Source organism: Dendrobates tinctorius, unplaced genomic scaffold (genome assembly GCF_039654945.1).
Source record: "Dendrobates tinctorius isolate UK_male_01 unplaced genomic scaffold, ASM3965494v1 ptg000060l, whole genome shotgun sequence".
Taxonomy (NCBI): domain Eukaryota; kingdom Metazoa; phylum Chordata; class Amphibia; order Anura; family Dendrobatidae; genus Dendrobates; species Dendrobates tinctorius.
The window spans coordinates 47,798,538-47,822,705 of record NW_027361728.1 but is presented as its reverse complement, the minus strand read 5'-3'; the positions used below and the strand labels follow the sequence as shown (position 1 = coordinate 47,822,705).

Genomic DNA, 24,168 nt, shown 5'->3' with positions numbered 1-24,168 from the left:
TTCTATGAATTTAAACGGCATAGTAGCGACAATTCTACTGTCATATTCCCTTTAATAAAATATTCTTGTCTTGAAAGAATCATACAAATGTGCTCCTGCTATGTACTATGTAATGACTATTTCTGACAATGCTGTAACAAGGTCCACACATTTCAGAGCTCCTAGCCAGGGGAGGAAGCAAAAAAGTATACAAACAGGACAACAAGACAGTGCAACTAATTCTTTCTGTTTGGTAAAACAGCAGAGACATTTTTTTACTTCCCCTGCCCATAGATGTGATATGATCAGACCATATTCTTGCACGGTCAGACACCGCCATTACCGAGTATATAGCAGTGACACTTTTATAAGATTATCTTAGCACAGGAACATTTTTTAATACATTCAACTGTGGAAGTTATTTTTATATCAAAATGTTTTAATTAAAATGTACTTTGTTCGTGTGACAGCTCCTTTAAGGAAAGTAACCTTTTGGCTCCCTAGTATTTTTTGAGTTCATTGCATTTGAAATGTGTTCCAAACTATACTTTACACCTTTTAGTATGTTGAACTATGCACATTAGCTGTATTTATTTAATATTTCCAGCTGTAGAAACAGTTAATTCATGTTTCTCAGTATTTTATGCAAAACAGATATCTATTGCTTAAGGCCAAGCTCTCCTTGTATACTGATCAATCAGCAGTGTATTTCTTTTCATACTTTTCATATTAATTCCCACAATTTAAATGACTGAATTTTGTGTAGATTGGTGTTTTACAAAAATGTACAATATATGTAAAATGTATATATATGTAATTATTCTGAAGGTCTTAGACTCTTCTTAGAAACAACAATATAAAACTGCATCAGAACATATTGAGCACATTTATTTTATTTCTTGCATCAAATATTAGCTCTTTAAAGGATCAGTTTTATATTACAATCTGTTGTCAATATAAGAAGAAAAATGTAAGAAATTTGTATTTGTAAGGCTAGTTTCACACTAGCTTATTTTCCACGCAGCGCTCGTCGCCGCTAAGCCACGCCCCTGCCGGCTCCCTGCCCGCCCCATCCGGTCATCGCCGCCTACTATCGCACACGGCTGCATGCGATCTGCACACCCTATCTTTAGCATAGGGTGCGCAGATCGTGCGCTGGCCATGCGCTAGTAGGATTTTAGCGTGCGCTGCGCACTTTTGAAGGTGCGCCGTGCGCACCAAAATGCAACATGCTGCATTCGGCGCACCTTCAAAAGTGAGCAGCGCACGCTAAAATCCTACAAGCGCACGGCCAGCGCACGATCTGCGCACCCTATGCTAAAGATAGGGTGCGCAGATCGCATGCAGCCGTGTGCGATAGTAGGCGGCGATGACCGGATGGGGCAGGCAGGGAGCTGGCAGAGGGCATGGCTTAGCGGCGCCGAGCGATGCATGGAAAATAAGCTAGTGTGAAACTAGCCTAAGCTAGCCAATTATGGACTCCGAAATGTGTCTTGTGATACAGAAATCCCAATGACATATTGCAACATCAGATGTATTGATTTCCTGTGATGTCAGGTTGCGACCTGGGACATCCTGCAACTTTTACATAGAGGAAAATGTTTCCTAATGAGTTGGATCTTCTGTCGCCGGCCGTGAGTTGCACTTGACATACTTGCCTTAGACTTCAGTAATAAAACAGTCATGTGATAGCAAATGGCAACGTTTCAAAGAATTGCTGCCATTCGGCATATGTCGCAGAATAACCCCAGTATTCCTGTTGGTGGAGGATTGCAAATTAGTCTTCTTGTTTGTGGAAGTTAATGTTTATTTTTAGTTGACTCTTTTTTTAAGGACTTCAATTTATCATGCTGCAAAACCAATGCAACATAATGACATAATAGCAAAACTTGTGTCTTCAAAATACTTTAGACAAATATACATAGACAGATATAGCATAAACATCTCCAGAAAATGTGCTGTTTTTCTTAAAGTTGATCACACCATGTCACAAAGCACAAAATATGGTATCTCATGCCATTACAATGTATGAGACATCTGCAGTTGGCTATTTCTCATGGTCATTATGGTCACCTGTCGCTAAAAAGATTCCATTATGGCTACTGATGGATTTAGTACCTGTAGGGCATTACCATTGCTTTATAGGGTAAGCCATTTCAGGAAATTATAGTAGGGTAGAATAGCAGAAATCCTTCTTTGAGGCATAAAACCGATTATTCCACCAGGGAATAATGTTATTCATATTACATGCATAGAAAGAGGAATATAGTCCTTTGTGGAAAAAGTAAATTAGCAAATGTACTTATGGCAATGTGTTACATTCAACCAATATTTCCTGTGAACAATCAAACACATGTAAAGCATATAGTAATATACTTTATACATCTTATTTGCAAATAAAGAGACAGAAATTAGAATAAAAATAAAGGAATTTTGATTTGCAATGCAAAAAAATAAAATTCTGACTTTTACACAAACAGAAGTTGCAATATAGAATTCTCAACATCGAAAGAACTTAAATGCTTGTCCCATTGCAACAACCTTTTACCCATTGCTTATTGATGCATATCTCTGAGATTTACTCACGTTTCTACCAGATTCAGTATTGTTTCACCGATGTCTGCTCCAGCTTCTGTTGATTGGATGCAGAGAATGCGTAACATAGACAGGTCTGCAATCAATTACTGAGCTAAGTGCTGTGCTGATGCAGCCAATGAGCTCCATAATTAACTCGAGTACTGTTGTTCTAACATCGCCACTGCAGCCAAACAACAAAGACAGGATCAGCAGGAGCGACAGAGCACTGGACCCAGGAAGAGTAAGTAAAGTTCAGTTTGTAATTTAAGGCTGGGTTCATATTGCATTATGGGTATGCGTTTAACGCATCCATTACATAGCGGCACTAACACTATGTAACGGATGCGTTAACGCACCCATTGGTCGCCATCATAGTAGCGGGTCCTAACGCATGCCAAATTCAGCTTGCATTAGCAATGATGCATTACTCTGTGACGCACCCTCAAGCGCTGTATACAGCATTCTAGGGTGTGTTAGGTCTAACGCACAGCGAACAGACGGTTTCGCTGTGCAGAGACCTGTATGGCTAACGCATGGTAACAAAATGCTACCATGCGTTAGCGCATACATTAGTGCTAGGTGCCTACAAGATGTCAAAAATGACATCTGCATTAGCGCATCCATTTAACGGATCTGTTAAACTGATGCCCCTAACGCAATGTGAACCTAGCTTTAGATGTCATTTAGCCTACTGGAAAAAAAAATTTATTGAAAGGTGATGACTCATTTAAATTACTTAAATATGGACTCACATATACATGGGAGTGGACTATGGCAAAAAAACATTAAGTAAGAACAGTATGTCCCTTTGAATACTCACAAAGATTCTAAAATACATGGTCTAGCCAAAATGAGAAATGCTCTGTTCAGTGGCTCTACCTAATAGAGCATCTCCGAGACAATGAATGATAAATCTTTTCATTTAAATCTACATTCCCTCAATAAGGAATACTAACACAGACTGTCTTAAACAGAAAACCTGTTTGAATACTGATGTATATTATTAATTCCAACAAATATGGTAGCCTATTGTTCTGAAGATATTATTGTCGTATCTCTTATGTTCTAAAATAGTAAAGAAATTCAAGGAGATATCGGGGACTTTTAAAAAAAAACAATGTGTATGAGCAATAACAGGCAGATAGTTGCTATCCACCTGCCTGTTGTGCCCAGCTCGATTCCTCCCTGGCACAGAGTAGTCAGAGGACGCTCCTGTTGATGGCTCAGTTGCCTCAGTTCTATATAGATAGGAGGTCAAGAAGGTGGGATGAACTCTGCCTCTAGCTCCAACCTCCTTCCATCTACATAGAATTGTATCCATAGCAACTTCTATCTCCTATCTCAGTAATAGGAAAGTCTGTCTTCACTGAATACAGATTTGACCTCAGAACTGAGAATTTTCATAATGACTGATTAATTTTGGCAGAGAGAGACGCAAATCTCTCTAATGAGATATTTTACAAAGTTGCTTATTTTCATGTGCACTATAGATTTATGAAATAAAAGTTAAAACGACGACTAGTCTTCAAACACATTTTTTGTTTTTCGCAATGTCCCAGATAACCCTTTTAATGCCAATATAACCGGTGTTCTAAAATATTTAAGGAGTTTATGTTAATGCCAATACCATAAGTACCACTCCAGGGCTTTTTATTTTTTACCATCAAATAGGTATTAATAATGTATAATATGTTTTCTTTGTGTACTGAAATGCTTACTAGTCATCATTTTCTGCTGTCTCAAGCTCTGCTCCAGTCCTCTTCTGTACCATATGAGCAAAGTTTTGACTAGTCAGATCGCTCCAGTGTTTGCTGGGCAGACCGGTACTCATTAAGACATTAAGAGAGGTAGTAACTGTTAGCAATGTTTACCGGCCAGCGAGAGCTGTGGTCACAAGATGGCAGAAAGGGACCGGAGCAAATGACCATTGGTAAATATTTTACTGGACAAAGGGATCATACTTTACTGATACCTAAAAAGTGGTAAAGTTATAAGAAAATGGATTCCAACTTCAAGCTGTTTAATGTGATGAAAGATTATTGGGAAATTTATTGGTGTTTACCCAAAGACAGAACTGCTCAATGATTCAGTGTCTGTATGATGGACAAAATGCATTGTCTTGTTAATTTATCTGCAGAGCGAGAGAGTAGTAAAGGGGCTGTAGGAAAATTTTCAAAAGTACTGGGTTGCCAACTGTCCAGAAACTCCAGTACAGTCTGTAAAAATTGTTCACTTTTTTTGCTCTATCCATACAAAAAAATCTAGGGTGTCTGTGATTCCTTTGATATTCAAAAAAGAACCTGGCACTCAACTTTGTAATAGTATACAAGTGATTTATTCTATCCCAGACAATTGCGCAATATAGTACGTCAAAACGTTTCGGTCAGTTTACAAGACCTTCGTCAGTTGCATACTAGTGATTGTAGTTGGACGAATAAGAGAGGCAAAGAGCTCAGTATTTCAGGGTGAAAAACCCCTAAGTGGTAAGGCTAAAAGCTTCAGTCTGGGTAGCAGCACTGATGGGTGCAACCAGAGTTTCAGAGCTGCAGACACGGCATCCACCGTTGGTTGAGACGGAATAAATCACTTGTATACTATTACAAAGTTGAGTGCCAGGTTCTTTTTTGAATATTGTCACGGTTTGGGAACCTACGTCGGCACGACTCCTCAGCTGTGCACACGTTTTCCTTTAAATACATGATTCCTTTGAAGCTCAAGAAACTTCTACAGAGTATTTTCACTATAAATAACATCATTTTACAGTTTACAGTGAATTTCTTCACACCTGAATTATGGGCTGTAGACATGCATCACTTATAATAATAATTTATGATGGATTTTCAATGTGTCTGTAGAAATGACTGCCTGTCCGTGACTTTTTGATATGCTTTCTAAAAAAACTGAAAAGCCAAGTTGGCAAGCTTGCACAAGGCTCTGCCCACATTGCTGTGATCTCTGTGCAATTGAAAAAAGGCAATCAAATATTTTCAATCCTTAACAAAAACAATTCTATGTATGACTCTCCATATGTATGCTCCATAATTCTATTTCTTTGGCACTGCCAACAAGATTTTGTTGCCATGTCCACTAATACACCGAAACATTTTAAAATCAAATAAGTTCAATTGATGTTGAATGCACTGTATTGAAACATGATGCCCAGTTATTTTCCTAAATGGTTAAAACAATTTGTTGTTGGCTTAAGGAAATGTTTCAAGAAATATTTATTACGTACGTAGGTTCTATAGATCTATATTTGGGATCCCAGCATGTGCACAAAAGTTTGCGTATGATGACAAACAGTTTAAAAATCTTCATATAATGCACATACAGTAATACCAAGCACATTTTTCATATCTCCCAGAGCGATGGGTACGTTTTGCTGTTTCATTTGCATAATACCAAATTTTAAATGACTACCCACATGTTTGTACCTACTAATCCTAATATGGTGATTTGTAAAAGGGTAAAAACATTAATTAGAGACCAGTGCAGCTTTCCTTCTTAGTGCTGTAATCATTAAATTGATTTTTCCAGTCCATCATGTAATTGTTCCAGCGATGGAATTCAGCTTTCCACTGTCGTTCTACTTCATCAATATTTCCTGGGAAAAAAAAAAGATTGCAAGGGGTGTATTAATATAAATTTGAATCTATGTGTTTACATTAATTGAAATAGAATGAGTGCTAGTGACGTGGAAATACCTGGAAATACAAAGCACGAAATGATCTTCCGAATAGAAACAAGTAATGCAGAAATTATGAAGTTCATTTATTTACTATTGTATTTTGTATTTTTACTTTTGATTGTAGATCATATTTTTGTTTATTATTTTATTTTATATTTGTATTTATTATTTCATTTTTAGAATCATAATCAAGTATAAGGTAGCATTCCAAATCAAAATGAAGAAAGTGGGGTTAATTAGCTGCATCAATTCAGCTCTTCTCAATGAGGCTTCAGGTTCCTTAGCTTGAGAAAGGTCCCTTTGAGCTGAGCTGAAATGTAAGGCCGGAGTCACACTGGCGAGGAATACGGGAGAGTGAGAGGCGCTAAAAGCACGCATTAGACACGGACAAATGATTCTCTATGGGGTCACTCGCACCAGGCGTATATTTCTCCTCCGTATCCTACGCTCCGTGCCACTCGCAGCATGCTGCGATTGTCAGCGTACTACGCCCGTAGTACGCCAATGCAAGTCTATGGGTGCGCAAAAAATACGCATTACACACGGAACACACGTGTGACCTGCGAGCAATACGCAGGTCTTTTGGCTGGTGAACAGGAAATGGGCCAATCCATCATCAGGAAGCCTAGACATGCAAATGAGCTCAAAAACCGCTCCAGACATCCAGGAAGTCAGCCTCCACGGAGTACAGCAGCAGCATGGCGTCCACATATATTAATGTAGAGATGCTCATTGTGCTGGTGCAGGAGCGTCCAGAAATATGGGACCCACGTGACGCAAACTATGCGAACCGCACAAGAAAGGAGGCATCATGGAGGCGCATCTGTCGCCAGATGTACCATGACTTTGGTGACAGACCACGTGATGAGCAGCATAAAATTCGTAAGTGCAACCATAAAAATATAATTAACCTTAGCGCGCGCTATAAAATGAATCTACAATCAGCACCCCCCTTCCTGTGCATGTACTTTTATTAGCCTCATGAGGCCGTTACATTAGGATGTGACACGTGGCTTCACACAGCCATAATTAGGGGTTAGGCCACAAGTTCCTCATCCTCCTAGCCACTAAAATTAGTTTCAGGGGAGCTAATGAGACCCTGGGTATCGGCCCAATTACATATGCCACCATGGGTAGAACCTGATTGACTACTGTTTGAAAATGTGACCTCTCAAATATGTGATTTTGACAATCTTTCCTGTCACATTGCAGTGGAAGATGTGATGAAACGGTGGAGAAGCATCCGGGACCAGTACCGCCGGGAACGCCAGCAGCGGTCCAGGAGTGGGGATGCTAGCCATGTAAAGCGCAAATATATATACTATGACCGGCTGAACTTCCTCGCCCCAATTCTGGCTCTGAGACCGTAAGTACATACCTCACACCACATGACACAAAAACATTACACAAATACTTTACAGGGACAAAAATATTGATGTATTTTTGCCTCTGTTCTATTTCATAACAGAACTCAATCCAACCTTACGGATCGAGGAACGGCCTCAGAGGCAGAGCCCATTATAGATCCTGTAGGGGATGAGGTGGCTGGCCCATCTTCTCCCCCTACAAGAAGGATGGCTGAAGAGGAGGCATCACCAGAACACACAATGGCTGCCCTACACAACACACCACCAGGACGGTCTGCTGCTGCAACCTCACCCATCCTGGAAGAGCCGGGCAACTTGAGCAGCAGCCCAACTGCCCAGATCAGGCCCTCCCCACAGGCTGCTCTAGCCTCACGGCGAATAAGAAGAAGGCGCCAGGTCACCATTCAAGAGAGCAGGACCAATGTGGACACTGGGGTGCTGAATTACTTGTCCAGAGTCACTACAGATGATGGTGAGGAGGCCTATGCACGTAGCCTCACCCTTTATCTCCGTGCCCTTACCCGTGAGGTCAGGCTCCGTATTAGGGGATGTATTCAGATCCTGCTTGATGCAAGCACCCCCCCAATACCCCATATGAGGTGTTTGAATTTCTGGAGAGGTGGCAGCTCTCACCAAGAAATTTAATGCGCATGAGACCATCCACACAGATGCTTGCTCAAGCAGGGTCTGAACAGCCCCTAATACGTGGGCCAACACCTCAAGCCCTTCCTCCCCCTACCCATCCTTCTATTCCGCAGCCCCAAATGTCTTCCTCAAGCCAACCCCACCAATATGGCCACTTGTACCCACCCAGTGTTGGAGGCTGGTCCCAACCTGGTTGGGGACGATCTGGCTATCTTGGTGGGTATGAGCCACGGGCCTACCAGAGCCAACAAGAAGCCCCTCACCATCATCATTACTCTGGCCAGTATCACCAACAGGCCCAGGAGGCTGGACAACAACAGCATCATGGGCAACAGTATGGCCCCACACAGGGCGATGTTGCCCACAATGTCCAGCAGCACCCACAGGCTGTTCCTCCCCTTTCCCCTTCCCCTACATATGAGGATTTATGAATCAAAAATTTGGAGATGTCCAGTGACATGTAACTGGTGCTTCTAATCTAGACAAAAAAACAGGTGTTCTCCTTCACCAACATTTAGAACATAATTTAACACTCACATTTTTAAACAATGTTTTCCAAACATATGAAACAATCCATCATGACAGGCAACGCTACCTCATGCCTTTCACACAGATATTACATGTGTGTATAAAAGAGAATATTTAAATGCGCTATACTGTGACATGAAAGGATGAAAATACACTAATCACTTGCAAATGCATAGGAAAGGCGTGCTTGCCTTTAGTTAAGTAGTCAACTTTGTTATTAGCAATCTCTAGTAAAACAATTTGAGGCGACCAGCATTCAGAATATCACGCTCTCTCTATGTCTTAACAAGTGAGCTTTGTATTTTCATCCTTTCCAGTATAGCATGCTTAAATATTCTCTGTTCTACAGACAGGTAATATCTGTGTGAAAGATGTGAGGTAGCCTTGCCTGTCATGGTGGAATCATTCTATGATTCGAAAACATTATGAGGAAATGTGAGTGTTATCTTATTGACTTTATTTAGGTGATGGAGCTCACCCTTTGTTGCCTAATCAAGGTTAATGTAGGCATGCAGCAATGTTGTTATTGCATAATGTTTGTTGCAGTTTTTTTCTGTAATGTTAATGTTACACCAAGTTAAAGAAGGCACAAAGGGTCATTTTGGCCATTGCCAAATTTGTGTTATGGCAAAATTATGTTTGCCTTTAAGCAAAACAAAAAAAAAAGGCAAAACTAAAAATTTGTCTACTCTAGTTAACGTCTCTGTGTGATTTTTCACAATCCCTCACAACATACTAACAGACACCAACCAATGCAAAGAAACAGTCATAGAATCATAAAAAGGCTTGAGTAATATATATTTAGACACACTTTTAAAGAAACAAGTTATAACATAGACACAGCATTCTCTTGCCAAGAAGTTGCCCCCTCAGGTGAGATAAAGTAATTTGTGAATATATCACGCACTTTGAGGCCAGAGAGCGGTCTACGTTGAGGGATGATAGGTGGTCTCACCCTGCGCACATTGTCCGGCCTTCGCACAACACCATCATCAGAGGAGGAACAATCATGTATCCTGGTGAAGTTATGCAGAACAACACAGGCTTTGACAACTTCATTCACATTTTGCTCACTCAACTGAATGGCAGACTGGAGTACCCGCCATTTGGCACAAAGAATCCCAAAGGAACACTCCACCAGTCGCCTAGCACGTGATAGGCGCAAGTTAAAAATTCTGCGCCTGTGGTCAAGGTTGCGCCGGGGATATGGCCTCATGACATTACGTGATAACTGAAAGGCCTCATCTTCCACAAGGACATAAGGGACTGATTGTTCGGGGGAGCCTGGTAGCTCGCGTGGTGGTGGTAGATCCAACTGGTTGGTGCGTAGCCGCTGACCCATTATGGAAGTATTGAAGACTCTAGAGTCTCCCGTCCTTCCATAGGCCCCAATGTCAACAATTATAAACTTGTATTGAGGGTCTACCAGAGCCAACAATACAACAGAAAAGTATTGCTTATAATTGAAGAATTGGGAGCCTGAGTTCGGCGGCTTACGCACCCTGATATGTTTGCCATCCAGGGCCCCAATACAATTTGGAAACTGGCAGTCCTCCTCAAAGTCCCTTGAAATCCTTAACCAGTCTTCCATCCTGGGCTCGGGTAGGACCACCTGATGGAGTCTTGTCCAGAATTCTGCACATGTAGACCTCACTATGCCTGAAATGGTTGACTTTCCAATGAGAAACTCATGGTGGAGGGCGGCATAAGACAGGCCAGTGGACAGGAAGCTGTAGAAGAACAGAAATAGTACAGGTTAGAATGGCTAAAGTAAAAAAAAATCAGTTACATGCCGACCAAACTTGTTAGGAAATGAGAGAGAACAACACACACATATTTGGTGGCACAATGACTAAGTGATATGCAGGACATATTAGATGTAACATTCTGCTGTGTCAGGTGAAACATATTTTGAGTAAGATGAGGGTATTAAACTTTGTCCAAGAAGGCCAAAAAACATAAATTAACACACACATTATGAACGTAGAGAATGTGGTTGTGTAGTACATACCGTATTGTGAGTAGAAGTCGCTCCTCTGCAGATATGGCTTTGCGCATCCTAGTGTCCTGAAAGGTGATCCCAGGGCGCACTGTCTCCAAGAGGCGATCAAATGTGGAAATGCTCATTCGACAGTACTGGTAAAATTTCTCCGGATGCTCCCGCAGAGACGAATAGAGGCGGTGAAAATGACCTCTTGTGAGTCTTTGCCTCAAAAGTGGATGTACCCACATGCGTCTCCTCCTCCGCGGATCCACTATCACAGGATATGGTTGGCCAAAGCGCCGTGACAAAAGCCAGGTAAAGAGAACCTGCTCAGTTGTATTGAATGTCAGACCCTCTGCCATGCTGCACAAAGAACACCAACACCCCTCGTGAAAGCAAGGTGACAAATGTACAGAATGTAGGCAGCCACCTGTTTCTGAGTGTCTAAATAGGGTGCAGGCTAATGATTTAAATTGTTTGCAGGCCTCAAAACCGTTAAATGTCCATTTTGCAAGGCTGCGAGAAAATCTCGCCATACGGATTGCATACGGATTACATACGGATACACACATGCGCAAAATACGCGACCTCACCTTGCTTACAGATGACCTACGGACCACTATTTAGTGGTCATTGATCCGTATTACGCATGTAAAATACGGAGCGTATTTTGCACAGGTTAGTGTGACTCCAGCCTTACATGTGGGTTACTTAAGTATCATGATTTAAAGTCCTGCCTCATAATTGATTTTCTTTTTAGCATATATACATTTGTATGTGCAACAAGGTAACTTAGCCAAATGTGTAAAGTTTACCTAAAATTCACAACAACTTAGCTGAAATATGGTTTTAACCCTTACTTGACCAGACCATTTTCCATTTTTTGCATTTTCATTCTATCCTTATTCTTAGAAGAACAATATATATATTTTTTTATTTATGTGTTGACATAAACATATGATGCCTTGTTTTTTGAGGGGTGAAAAATTGTTATCTTGAAAATCACCATTCATTTTACCACATAATGTACTGAAAAATGGGAAAAATAATCTAAGTGGTGTGACTTGCAGTTCCTCACTGATTTTTTGGGGATTTTATTTTCATAAAGTTCATTGTGCAGTAAAATTGACATAGTAAAATGATTCAGTATGATTATGACAATAGCAATTTTATAAAGTTGTTTGAATATCACAGAGGCAATGTGTATATATATGTTTATATTAAAAATATTATAAAGCTTTTTTAGTACACTGTCCTCATGTTTTTATTGCTACCAACTTGGAGTAAATACAATATTTTAATTATTTTTTATTGCATGTTTTGCTGAATGAGTGCCAACTGAATTAGGGTAACTGGTGTTATTTTTTTCTTTTTGATATATGACTTACAGTTTCAATCGTTTTCTATTTTGATAGGACTGGCATAACAATATCAAAAATGTTCATTTTTTAATTTATTTTTCATCTAGAAAAAGGGGGATGATTTAACTGGACTGTCCCATGGACAAAGGACAGTTTAATAGATGTTGGAAAAAAAATAAGCTCCACAATTGGATGCGTTAAAAAATTGTTCATATGCTAAGATAATCTTATAAACGTACCCCTGCTGTGTACTGTGCAATTGTTTCCTCTGGCCATGCAGGGGCATAGTCTGATCATACCACAGCTCCTGGGCAAAGGAGGACGCAAAAGAGTATACAGACATTACAGCACGGAATCGCAGCTGCCTCTTTCTATGAGGGAAAGCATTTTATTGCCTGTCATCACATGATTCTGCTATGTCTCCAGCAGTCTAATCTCATCAAAAATCAAATCATTAGCACATGACCTCAGTGGCAGCTGACTCTCCTGCCTCACTGACTTGATTTATGAGTAGCTTAGGGGACAGGAGACATGGCAGGAACACTCATGAAAAAAACGTCAGGGTAATGTTATACCTCACACAAATCAGCAACTGTAAGTCACTGCTATGTCATCTGTTTAATCACTTATTTTTCCTCCTTTGGCCAGGCGATCTCCCTGCATTGTCAGGCACAGCCATTACACAGTACACAGCAGGGGCACATTTATAAGATTATCTAAGCACAGGAGCATTTTCTTAACACATCCAATTGTGGAACTTATTATTCCAAGATCTATTGAATAAGGTGTACTTTGGCAGTGGGACAAGCCTTTTAAACTTGTACATTATTTTTTTGCTTTAAGACAATTTGATAACTGGATCACTTACACGATGTACTGCAATACTGTGTTGTTTTGATATATAGTGTAATTGACATTCTGTGGCTGGGATTCATTGAAGGACCAAGTTAGTAGCGATGCTTTCACCAGGTCCTTGGCAACCAACGTAACCCATCAGAACCCATTGATTGCTTAATGGGGGAGTGAATTGGTGAGCACAAGTCTAGCTAGTCCATTTGAATTCCACTGTCATCAATTGATGGCAGCTTCTAAATAGATAAATAGCAACAATCAGAGAAAGCCCAGCCCCTGAGACCATTTCATACACCCACAGTGTTTCCCACTTTGCAGCTCAAACAACTTCCGCTCTTCTGGGAGGAATTTCTGCAAGATGTGTGCCTGTGAAAATTTTTGCTCATTTAACCAGGAGAACATTTGTGAAGTCAGGAAATGATGATGAAAGAGAGAGTCTAGATTGCAGTCTCCATTCTACTCCTTTCCAATGGTGTTCAATGAGGTTGAAGTTTTGGTCTTTGTTTGTGCCAGTCATGTTCTTCTACATCAACCCCTCCTATCTATGTCTTCATGGACCTTGCTTTGTGCATGGGATCACATTCACACTGAAACTAAAAAGGCTTTCCCTAAATTCTTCTCATGAAGATGAAAGCATACATTTGTCCAAAATGTCTTTGTATGTTGAGGTATTAAAATTTCCCTTCATTGGAATCAAGGAACCACATGTAAGGGTAAACCTCAAACCCTACAAAATCCCTGAATCACGCCGGGAGATAATCTCCAAGGAGGTGAAGAGAATGCTGGACCTCGGGGTGATAGAGGAATCAAGAAGAGGTTGGCCAAGTCGCATCGTCCTCATACCGAAGCCCTATGGTGAATGGTGGTTTTGTAATGACTACCACAAGCTCAATGAGGTGTCCCGTTTTGATGCGTACCTGATGACCTGTGTGGATGAACTCATTGAGCGACTGGGACCCGCAAGGTACATCACAACTTTCAACCTGATGAAGGGACACTGGCAGATCCTCATGTCCCAGAGCTCCAAGGAGAAGATTGCTTTCTCAACGCTGGATAGTTGTTTTCAGTAAACCAGGATGCACTTCAAACTGCAGGGTGCCCCCAGCTACCTTCCAGAGGGTTATGGATCGAATCTTAGCTCTACATTAGTAATATTATGTAGCCTACTTGAATGACTCCTGACTGGAGTTCACACCTGCCCTAGGTACATGCGATCCTCAATGCACTGAGGAAAACGGGATTTACCATAAATCCAAAGAAGTGTGCCATAGGGAAGGAGGAGGCCAGGTACTTAGGCTACATAGTCGGGAGAGGCGAGATCAAGCACCAGCTGAATAAGATAGAGGCAATTCAGAAGTGGCTGCAACCGCTATACAAAAACAAGTGAGGGTGTTTCTTGGGATTATGGAGTTTTACCAGTGTTTTATCCCCAACTTTGCCATAATTGCCACACCTTTAACCGATCTCCTTCTTTGCACCAAGTCGATGATGGTAAAAAGGACTCCTGACACAAAGATAGCATTTCAAGAACTCAAGCAGGATCTGTGTGAGCACCCGATTCTGATTGCACCAGACTTTAGCAAAGAATTTGTGTTCAAGACCAATGCTTCAGAGGTTGGGTTAGTGCTGTCACAGGAAATAACTGATGAAGAGTATCCCATCCTATACCTGAGCCAGAAACTCTGCTAGCGAGAAGAAATACACCATAGTTGAGAAAGAGTGCTTGGCTATACAGTGGGTATGGAAAGTATTCAGATCCTTTTAAATTTTTCACACTTTGCTTCATTGCAGCCATTTGGTAAATTCAAAAGAGTTCATTTTTTTCTCATTAATGTACACTCTGCAACCCATCTTAACAGAAAAAAACAGAAATGTAGAAATTTTTGCAAATTTATTCAAAAAGAAAAACTGAAATATCACATGGTCATAAGTATTCAGACCCTTTGCTCAGATACTCATATTTAAGTCACATGCTATCCATTTCCTTGTGATTCTCCTTGAGATGGTTCTACTCCTTCATTGGAGTCCAGCTGTGTTTAATTAAACTGATAGGACTTGATTTGTAAAGGCAAACATCTGTCTATATAAGACCTCACAGATCACAGTGCTGGCAGACCAAATGAGAATCTTGAGGTCAAAGGAACTGGCCAAGGAGCTCAGAGACAGAATTGTGGCAAGGCATAGATCTGGCCAAGGTTGCAAAAGAATTTCTGCAGTACTCAACATTCCTAAGAGCACAGTGGCCTCCATAATCCTTAATCGGATGAAATTTGGGAGCACCAGAAGTCTTCCTAGACCTGGCCGTCCAACCAAACTGACAATTGTGGGAGAACAGCCTTGATGAGAGAGGTAAAAAAAGAACCCCAAGATCACTGTGTTTGAGATCCACAGATGCAGTAGGAAGATCGGAGAAAGCACCAAAGTCAACTATCACTGCAGCCCTCCACCAGTCAGGCCTTTATGGCAGCGTGGCGTGACAGAAGTCTCTGCTCAGTGCCAGACATATGAAAGCCTGCATAGAGTTTGCTAATAAACACATGAAGGACTCCCAGACTATGAGATGAAGATAGAACTTTTTAGTGATAATTCTAAGAGGTTTGTGTGGGGAAAACCAGGCACTGCTCATCACCTGCTCAATACAATCCCAACAGTGAAACATGGTGGTAGCAGCTTCATACTATGGGGGTGTTTTTCAGCTCCAGGGACAGGATGACTGGTTGCAATTGAAGGAAACATGAATGTGCTCAAGTACAGAGATATCCTGGATGAAAACCTCTTCCAGAATGCTATGACCATGTGATATTTCAGTTTCTGTTTTTTTAACAAGTTTACAAACATTTCTACATTTCTGGTTTTTTTTTAGTCAAGATGGGGTACAGAGTGTAAATTAATGAGAAAAAAAAGAACTTTTTTGAATTTACCAAATGGCTGCAATGAAACAAAGAGTGAAAAATTTAAAGGGATCTGAATACTTGCTGTACCCACTGTAAAGTGGGCCGTAGACATTCTGAAGTACTACATGCTAGCTCGCAGGCTCAAGTTAGAGTCAGATCTGTGATGGTTGATAGAGAAGAAGGGTAAGAATGCCAGGGTGACTAGGTGGTTCTTAGCCCTACAGGACTTCATTTTCCACGTACAGCATAGGCCAGGGAGGTTATATGATAATGCGGATGCTCTCTACCAAATTCCCTCTTTGATATCTGAAGGTGCCAAAACCCCTTGCTTTGGGCAGGGGGGAATATATGAAAAAGTCATTGGCCTAATGTATGAAGGGAGATATGTGTCACTGCACATACTACAGTTAGTGATGAAAACCTAGAGTGTTTTTGCTTCCAGCACACCAAATGCTGAGAGGGTTTGGGCTAGTTTCAGTGAAACACCATAGAGCGGGTGGGAATGGGTCCACCGTATCTCCACCTGCAGAGTCCTGATAGGACCTGTGTGATGTCAAGGTCTTGTGATCATTACATGGGGTGTTAAATACCTTGCCATGAGAGTCAGTGTGTGGTGTGTCTTGGTAGAGGAAGTACTCCCACGTAGCTCCAAGAAGGAGCTGAGGACAGTGTGTGGTGTCTTCAGGTTGAAACCTGCAAAGAATGGACTCTGTTGAATTTTGCTTTGTTTTTCCGTTAAGCCAGGAAAGGTTTTGCTTTAATCCTGCCTTGGTCTATGCGGACTTTACTAAACCAGCAGGTTTTCTACTATCAAAGTGTTCCTGTGTTACCTGAGGAAGCCGCTAAGTGTGTCAACTACTCACTATATATATATATAATATACAGTGGGGAAAAACGGTTTTGCAAGTCTTTCCACCTACAGAGAGTGGAGGGGTCAGTAATTTTTATCGCAGTTACACTTCGACTGTGAGAGACAGAATCAAAAAATAAAAACAGGAAAATCACATAGTGTGATTTTTATATAATTACATTGCATTTTATTGCATGAAATAAGCATCTGATCACCTACCAACCAGCAAAAATTCTGGCTACAATAAACTTGCTAAATTTTCTTTAATAAGCCTTCCTACTCTACACTCATTACATGTATTAACTGCACCTGTTTGAACTTGTTACCTGTATAAAATACACCTGTCCAAACACTCAATCAATCACACTACAACCTCTCCAGAATGGTCAAGACCAAAGAGCTGTTTAAGGACCAAATTATAGACCTAGTCATGGGGTAAGGATGTTTCTGAGGAAGGTCAGAACTTCACAGGAGGACCTGGTCAATGACCTGAACAGAGCTGGAATCACAGTCTCAAACAATACCATTAGAAACACACTACACTGTCATGTATTAAAATCATGTAGGGCAAGCAAGGTCCCCATGTTTATGCCAGCACATGTCCAGTCCCATTTTAAGTTAATAAATAATAATAATCTTTATTTTTATATAGCGCTAACATATTCCGCAGCCCTTTACAGTTTGCACAGAGTACCCGGAAGAAACCCACGCAAACACAGGGAGAACATACAAACTCCTTGCAGATGTCCTTGGTGGGATTCGAACACAGGACTCCAGCGCTGCAGTGCTCTCTACTGAGCCACCGTGCTGCCCAATGACATTCACCAATGACCATCTGGATGATCCAGAGAAGACATGGGAGAAGGTCATGTGGTCAGATGAGACCAAAAGAGAACATTTTGGTTTCAACTCCATTCTTCGTATTTGGAGGAAGAAGTATGAATACAATCCTAAGAACACTGTCCCAACCATGAAGCATGGTAGGGGAAACATACTTTGGGAGTGCTTTTCTGCAAAAGGGACTGGACGACTGCACCGTATTGAAGGGAGGATTTGGTCATGTTTAACACAATTTTGGCCAACATCCTCCTTCCCTCAGTAAGAGCACTGAAGATAGGTCGTGGCTGGTCTTCCAGCATAACAATGACCCAAAACACACAGCCAGGGCAACTCAGGAGTGGCTCTGTAAGAATCATTTCAAGGTCCTGGAGTGACATAGCCAGTTCCAGACCTGAACCAATAGAAAATCCTTGGAGGGAGCTGAAACTCAATGTTGCTCAGTGACAGCCATGAAACCTGAAAAATCTGCAGAAGATCTGTATGGAGAAATGAGCCAAAATCCCTGCTGCAGTGGTCAAGAACTACAGGAATGGCTCACCTCTGTAGTTACAAACAAAGGTTTCTGTAGCAAATATTAAATTTTATTTTTCTATTGTATTAAATACGTACTTCATGGAATAAAATGCAAATTATTTATGTAAAAATCATACAATGTGATTTTCTGGATATTTTTTACATTCTGTCTCTCACAGTTGAAGTGTATCGGCAATAAAAATTACAGACCTCTCCATTCTTTGTAAGTGGGAAAACATGCAAAATTCGGCAAAGTATGAAATACTTATTTTTCCCGATATATATATATATACATATATATATTTATATATACACACTGCTCAAAAAATAAAGGAAACACTTAAACAACAGAATATAACTCCAAGTAAATCAAACTTCTGTGAAATCAAACTGTCCACTTAAGAAGCAACACTGATTGACACTCAATTTCACATGCTGTTGTGCAAATGGAAAAGACAGCAGATGGAAATTATTGGCAATTATCAAGACACCCTCAATAAAGGAGTGGTTCTGCAGGTGGGGACCACAGACCACATCTCAGTACCAATGCTTTCTGGCTGATGTTTTGGTCACTTTTGAATGCTGGTTGCGCTTTCACACTCATGGTAGCATGAGAAGGACTGTACAACCCACACAAGTTGCTCAGGTAGTGCAGCTCATCAAGGATGTCACATCAATGCGAGCTCTGGCAAGAAGGTTTGCTGTGTTTGTCATCGTAGTGTCCAGAGGCTGGAGACGCTACCAGGAGACATGCCAGCACACCAGGAGATGTGGAGGGGGCCATAGTAGGGCAACAACCCAGCAGCAGGACCGCTACCTCAGCCTTTGTGGAAGAAGGAACAGGAGGAGCACTGCTAGGGCCCTGCAAAATGACCTCCAGCAGGCCACAAATGTGCCTGTGTCTGCACAATTGGTTAGAAACCAACTCCATGAGGATGGTCTGAGTGCCCGACGTCCACAGATGGGGGTTGTGCTCACAGTGCAACACCATGTGGCCCTCCAAAGAAATGCCACCCCACACCATTACTGACTCATTGCCAAACCGGTCATGCTGAAGGATGTTGCAGGCAGCAGATCGCTCTCCACTGCATCTCCAGACTCTGTCACATCTGTCACATGTGCTCAGTGTGAACCTGCTTTCATCTGTGAAGAGCACAGGGCACCAATGGCGAATTTGCCAATCCTGGTGTTCTGTGGCAAATGTCAAGCATCATGCACGGTGTTAGGCTGTGAGCACAACCCCCATCTGTGGATGTTGGGCACTCAGAACATCCTCATGGTGTCGGTTTCTAACTGTTTGTGCAGACATATGCACATTTGTGGCCTGCTGGAGGTCATTTTGGTCATACATACATATACATAACTTAATTAAAAATTGCCTTGAGCTTGACAACATGCTAACTGAGAATATACAAAGATTTTGCAGATATAATGCCAAAATACTGTTGACACAAGAGTAAATAATCAAAAAGGAGTCACACAAGGTTAGTATAAGAAGTAGAAAAAATGCATACCGTATATATTGGTGTATAAGCTGAGTTTTTCAGCACTTTTTTGGGCTGAAAACGCCCCCTCGGCTTATACACGATTCAATTGTCCCAGAGGTCCAGCGGGGGAGGAAGAACGGCAGAGCAGCGGGTCATACGAGGCAGGAGCCAGCAGCTGCAGCTGTAACTGTGCCCATTGCTAAAGAGAAATGAATATTCATTTATCTTATAGCACGCAGAGTGACATCCACAGCAGCCGGCTTCCAGAAAACATCTAACTCACCTTCCAGCACGCCATTGCTGCATCTCGTTGGTTCCAGCGCCAGCAGCATTTCCAGGCAAGCGATCATATGGACCCACTCATTAAGGTAATGAATATGCATGCCTCTCCACACCTTAATGGAGGCGACATGATCGCTCAGCAGTAAGAGCTGCTGGTGCCGGAACAAGATGCATCAGGGCGCGCAGGAAGATGAGTAGGATGTTTGTTTTTTTTAATGGGAAACATGTATACAAGGATATGGGAGCCATGCATACAAGGACAGGGATGGGGGAGCCATGCATACCAGGACAGGGATGAGGGGACAATGCGTACCTGGCTTATACTCGAGTCAATAAGCTTACCCAGTTTTTTGTGGCAAAATTAGCTGCCTCGGCTTACACTCAGGTCGGGTTATACTTGGGCATATACGGTAAATCAAATGGTAAATGGGAAAGATAAACCTGTGAAGTCAGACTAAAAGTAGGATAAGGAATGAACCCCACACATATCACTACCTACCTATGGCTTCCTCAAGGGTAAAGGTGAAGTGAGTGTTAAACCAAACCCCTTAAATACAGATACTGATAATGAACTTATTAGAACAAATAATTAAAAGCATATCTCTCCTTTTTTCACTTCTAATAAAGTTTTCTTGTTGTGATCCCATAATGTTTGCATGCTTTTTCTTTATCAGGCTTTAGAATAATTTTTCTGGCATGATTAATTGGGTGAGTAGAAACCATCATGTCTCGCCAAAATCCTGCTGCAGGTCTGTCCACTTTGGACATAAAAATTACAAAATTTGCAGCTTTTTGCACAAATTTGAATTACACAAAAAAATCCCACTGTAATGAATTGGAGTCAGTGAAACATATTTCTTATGCTATGCCACCTATTGTTCTTTAATTTCCAATATATATATATATTTGAAAAAAGAAGAAGAAAAAGAGTTTTACCAAAATTGTTAGGTGACGGGTAAGAATGAATATTGTACAATTTATTTAATAACAACTTTATCCAGAATGTAGCAATGGACATTATAAACATTTTTATATAAGAGTAAAAAGGGCAATGTTCATTTTTTTCAGTGTTCTCTTGAGATATTATAGACTTTACTCTTTTTATTGAAGAGTGAAGCCACAACTGTACATCCTTTTTTATGCGTATTGAAAAAAATACTGCAGGTTGAACAACATACATACAAAACTGAAAACTTTCCAGTTTACAGGTGTTTCTATGAAATCCCACTGAGCAACTTCTGAATCAAAATCTATGCTCTTTCCTTTTCTCTGTAGACTTCGAAGAGAACAGAACTCTTCTACCTAGGGAGGTTTACATGCCTAAAGCAAAAGCAGCTAACACTCTAAAACATCAATGTTCTGTGAATTATTTTAAGGCTTGGATATACACATGTTGATTTTAAGTGCATAAACCAAGCTTGTGTTATAATAATGGAATCATAGATGAGGTAAGAGGAGACACCTGTCCACACATCTGAGGATGTAGTCATGATTGTCTTTTAGCTCCCACATTTTTTTGTTGCAAAAAGTGATTTCCCTAAGAAATAGAGCAGAATGATAACATATGAAATAACCATACTACTGTGTGCACAAGTGCACGTCCGCTGTATTGTGGAGGTCAGTGTTGGATTACCTTATCTTTGGTTCAAATATGACTGCAAAACTTAAATACAAAAGACTGAAAGACGTGTCTTGCAGATATCCAGGTGTAGGATATTTTTGTCTAGTTGTGTAAATGCTCAGTGGCTAGGGAAAACACATTGTTGCTGTAAAGGTGCAGTCAGACAATTAGATGGGGATCAGAACACAGTGCATGCGGATCTCCTGACCCAAGTGTGAAACCTTTATGCATTTCTATGCAGCTGTCATGCTTGGGTCATGCTTGGGTCCGACAGGAAAGCCACCGACCAGTCCATGTACTCTCTTCTGATCTCATTCTGATTTATACGGCCGTCTGACTGCAAAAACGGTCTTAATAATATTCATGATAGTAATAATAATAATTATTATTATTATACATCTGCAAATCTGCAGAGACTAAGTTTTGGTAAGTAACATGGATTTTACAGGGAAATTCAATCTGCAGTGATAAAATAAAAATCAGAACTCAACTTACCATTCACCGACCCTGCTGTCTCTACAGCCCACTATACAGTTTTCTGCATCTTTTCTACTCCCATTATTCAATCACATGTATTCTATTCCTTGCCTGTTTGACTCAGTGCAGTGGATTTATTCACCTGTGATATGACAGCACTGACTAGGCCTTGGGCAAATGTCATAATGTTGAGATTTCATAACATGATCCACAACAACAGCACGGAAAGTTAGGATGTCAGAGGCCTAGATGGCAATGAAAGCCATGGCATGGATTTAAGTCGCACAAAAATATGTGCACAACTGGGAAAGGGAAAGGGGAAAAGAAAAGTGGAGCAGCAGACAGTAGGCTGCAGGGGTGGTGGGATAGGCGAGTAGTGAGGTAGGTAGAAAGCCTCTGCAGTTTTGCAAAATGAAAACCTCAGCTGGCTGCCATTTTGCTGAATTTGCTTTGTTCGAAATGCAAAAAAATACATATTCTGCAGACTACAAATTTTTGTAAACTTCAACAAGAATTTAGTCTCAGTAGAATACACTTTCTCATCTCCAATTATTAAATATTTATTTTAATTCTAGGACTAAGCATTATTCTTATTGGTGAATTTTACTTAGTGGAATAACAACAGTATTGGTTTATATAACTTCCATTTACTCCAGTTGGAATTTACTGCTTAGGGTAGAGAGATAAACATTTAAAAGGGGTGGTCCAAAAATAATACTCACTTTTTAATCCTAACTGTGTATTGTATGCCATAATAAAAGCTCTTTTTAATATACTTTAATTAAAAAGTCCCTATAATTCCCTCAGTATACTATATAACTGCTTTATAACTGCTACAATATATAACTGCTCAAAAGATATTTCATAGGTTGTGTTGCTGCATTTAATGTGGATTCTGGCACTGAGTTTGCATCTATCCCAGCACATGACAGCTGATTTTATTAGCTGTCACGTTCCTCTAATAGTTGCAGGTGGAATCTCGAACCACCCTCAGCTGTTAACATGTTAAATGCAGCTGTCAATCACTGTCAAAGGCCTTTAACATGAGTGCATCGGAAATGAGGCATAAACCCCGCCCATCGGCACCTTTTTCACATGGTCATGGGGAGTCGATGGGGTGGCATGACACTGGGGGTTTGGCCGGCTTTATTAGATGATGATGATTTCTGCTCCACATAGCAGGGCTGAAGCCTTGTTATCTGTAGCACGAGCCATTGGAAGATCGCAGATTCAAGTCTCCTAAAGGGACTATTGAAGCAAGCAAAAAGTAGAAAAAAAACATGTTTTAAAAATATTAAAACATTTTTAAAAATATTAAAGTTCAAATCACCCCCCTTATCCCCATTTAAGCTAAAAAATAATTTTAAAAAATATACCTATGTGGTATCGCTGTATTCAGAAACGTCCGATCTACCAAAATATAAAAACACTTTATCTGATCAACAAACTGCATAACAAGAAAAAAAGATCAAAATGACAAAATTAAGTTATTTTGTTTGCTGCAACATTTCAATAAAATGCAATAGTGGGAGATCAAAACATTGTATCTATGCCAAAATGATGTCAATCAAAATGTCAGCTGGACGAGCAAAAAATAAACCCAGCCCCAGATCACGAAAATTAGAAACACTGCAGATCTCGGAGAATGGTGACAATTTTTGTTCTTGCAAACTTTTGATTTTGTTTCAGCACTTAAATAAAAAAGAACCTAAATATATTTTGCATATGTGAACTTGTAAGGATTTGGAGAACCATAACGGCAGGTCAGTTTTAGCATTTTGTGAACATGGTAAATAAAAAAACCCAAAACAATTGAGGAATAGCACTTTTTTGCAATTTCACCACACTTGGAATTTTTTTACTGTTTTCCAGTATAATATGGTAAAATCAATGATGTTGTTCAAAAGTGCAACTTGTCCCGCCTAAAACAAGTCCTCACATGGCCATATTGATGGGAAAATTTAAAAAATATGGCTCTGAGAAAAAGGGGAGCAAAGATGTAAAAAATGGAAAAGGGGTAAAAGGGTTAAAAACTATGTTGATACTGATATCACTAAAGTTAAATCTTTTCTAAACAGCCACATATACAGATGTTAACAGATTGTAGGCAATTTTTATTACGAGAGAAATTCTACATTTTCTTTGATTCATAAATGGTCATATAAAGTATATATATTGTGACAAGGCCTTCACATTGGCATAACCCTAATTAATAGATCAATA

General features: G+C 40.5%; 1 protein-coding gene across 1 annotated transcript in view; it reads right to left on the bottom strand.

Annotated features, from left to right (window-relative positions):
• Positions 1–1,868: 1,868 nt before the first annotated feature.
• BCHE (butyrylcholinesterase) overlaps positions 1,869–24,168 on the bottom strand; it is an 82,818-nt gene continuing 60,518 nt past the window's right edge. Inside the window, exon 4 of the mRNA XM_073578944.1 lies at positions 1,869–6,160. Within this exon, the coding sequence (XP_073435045.1) occupies positions 6,036–6,160 (125 nt within the window). The 3' untranslated portion in view covers positions 1,869–6,035. The remainder of the gene's footprint in view (positions 6,161–24,168) is intronic.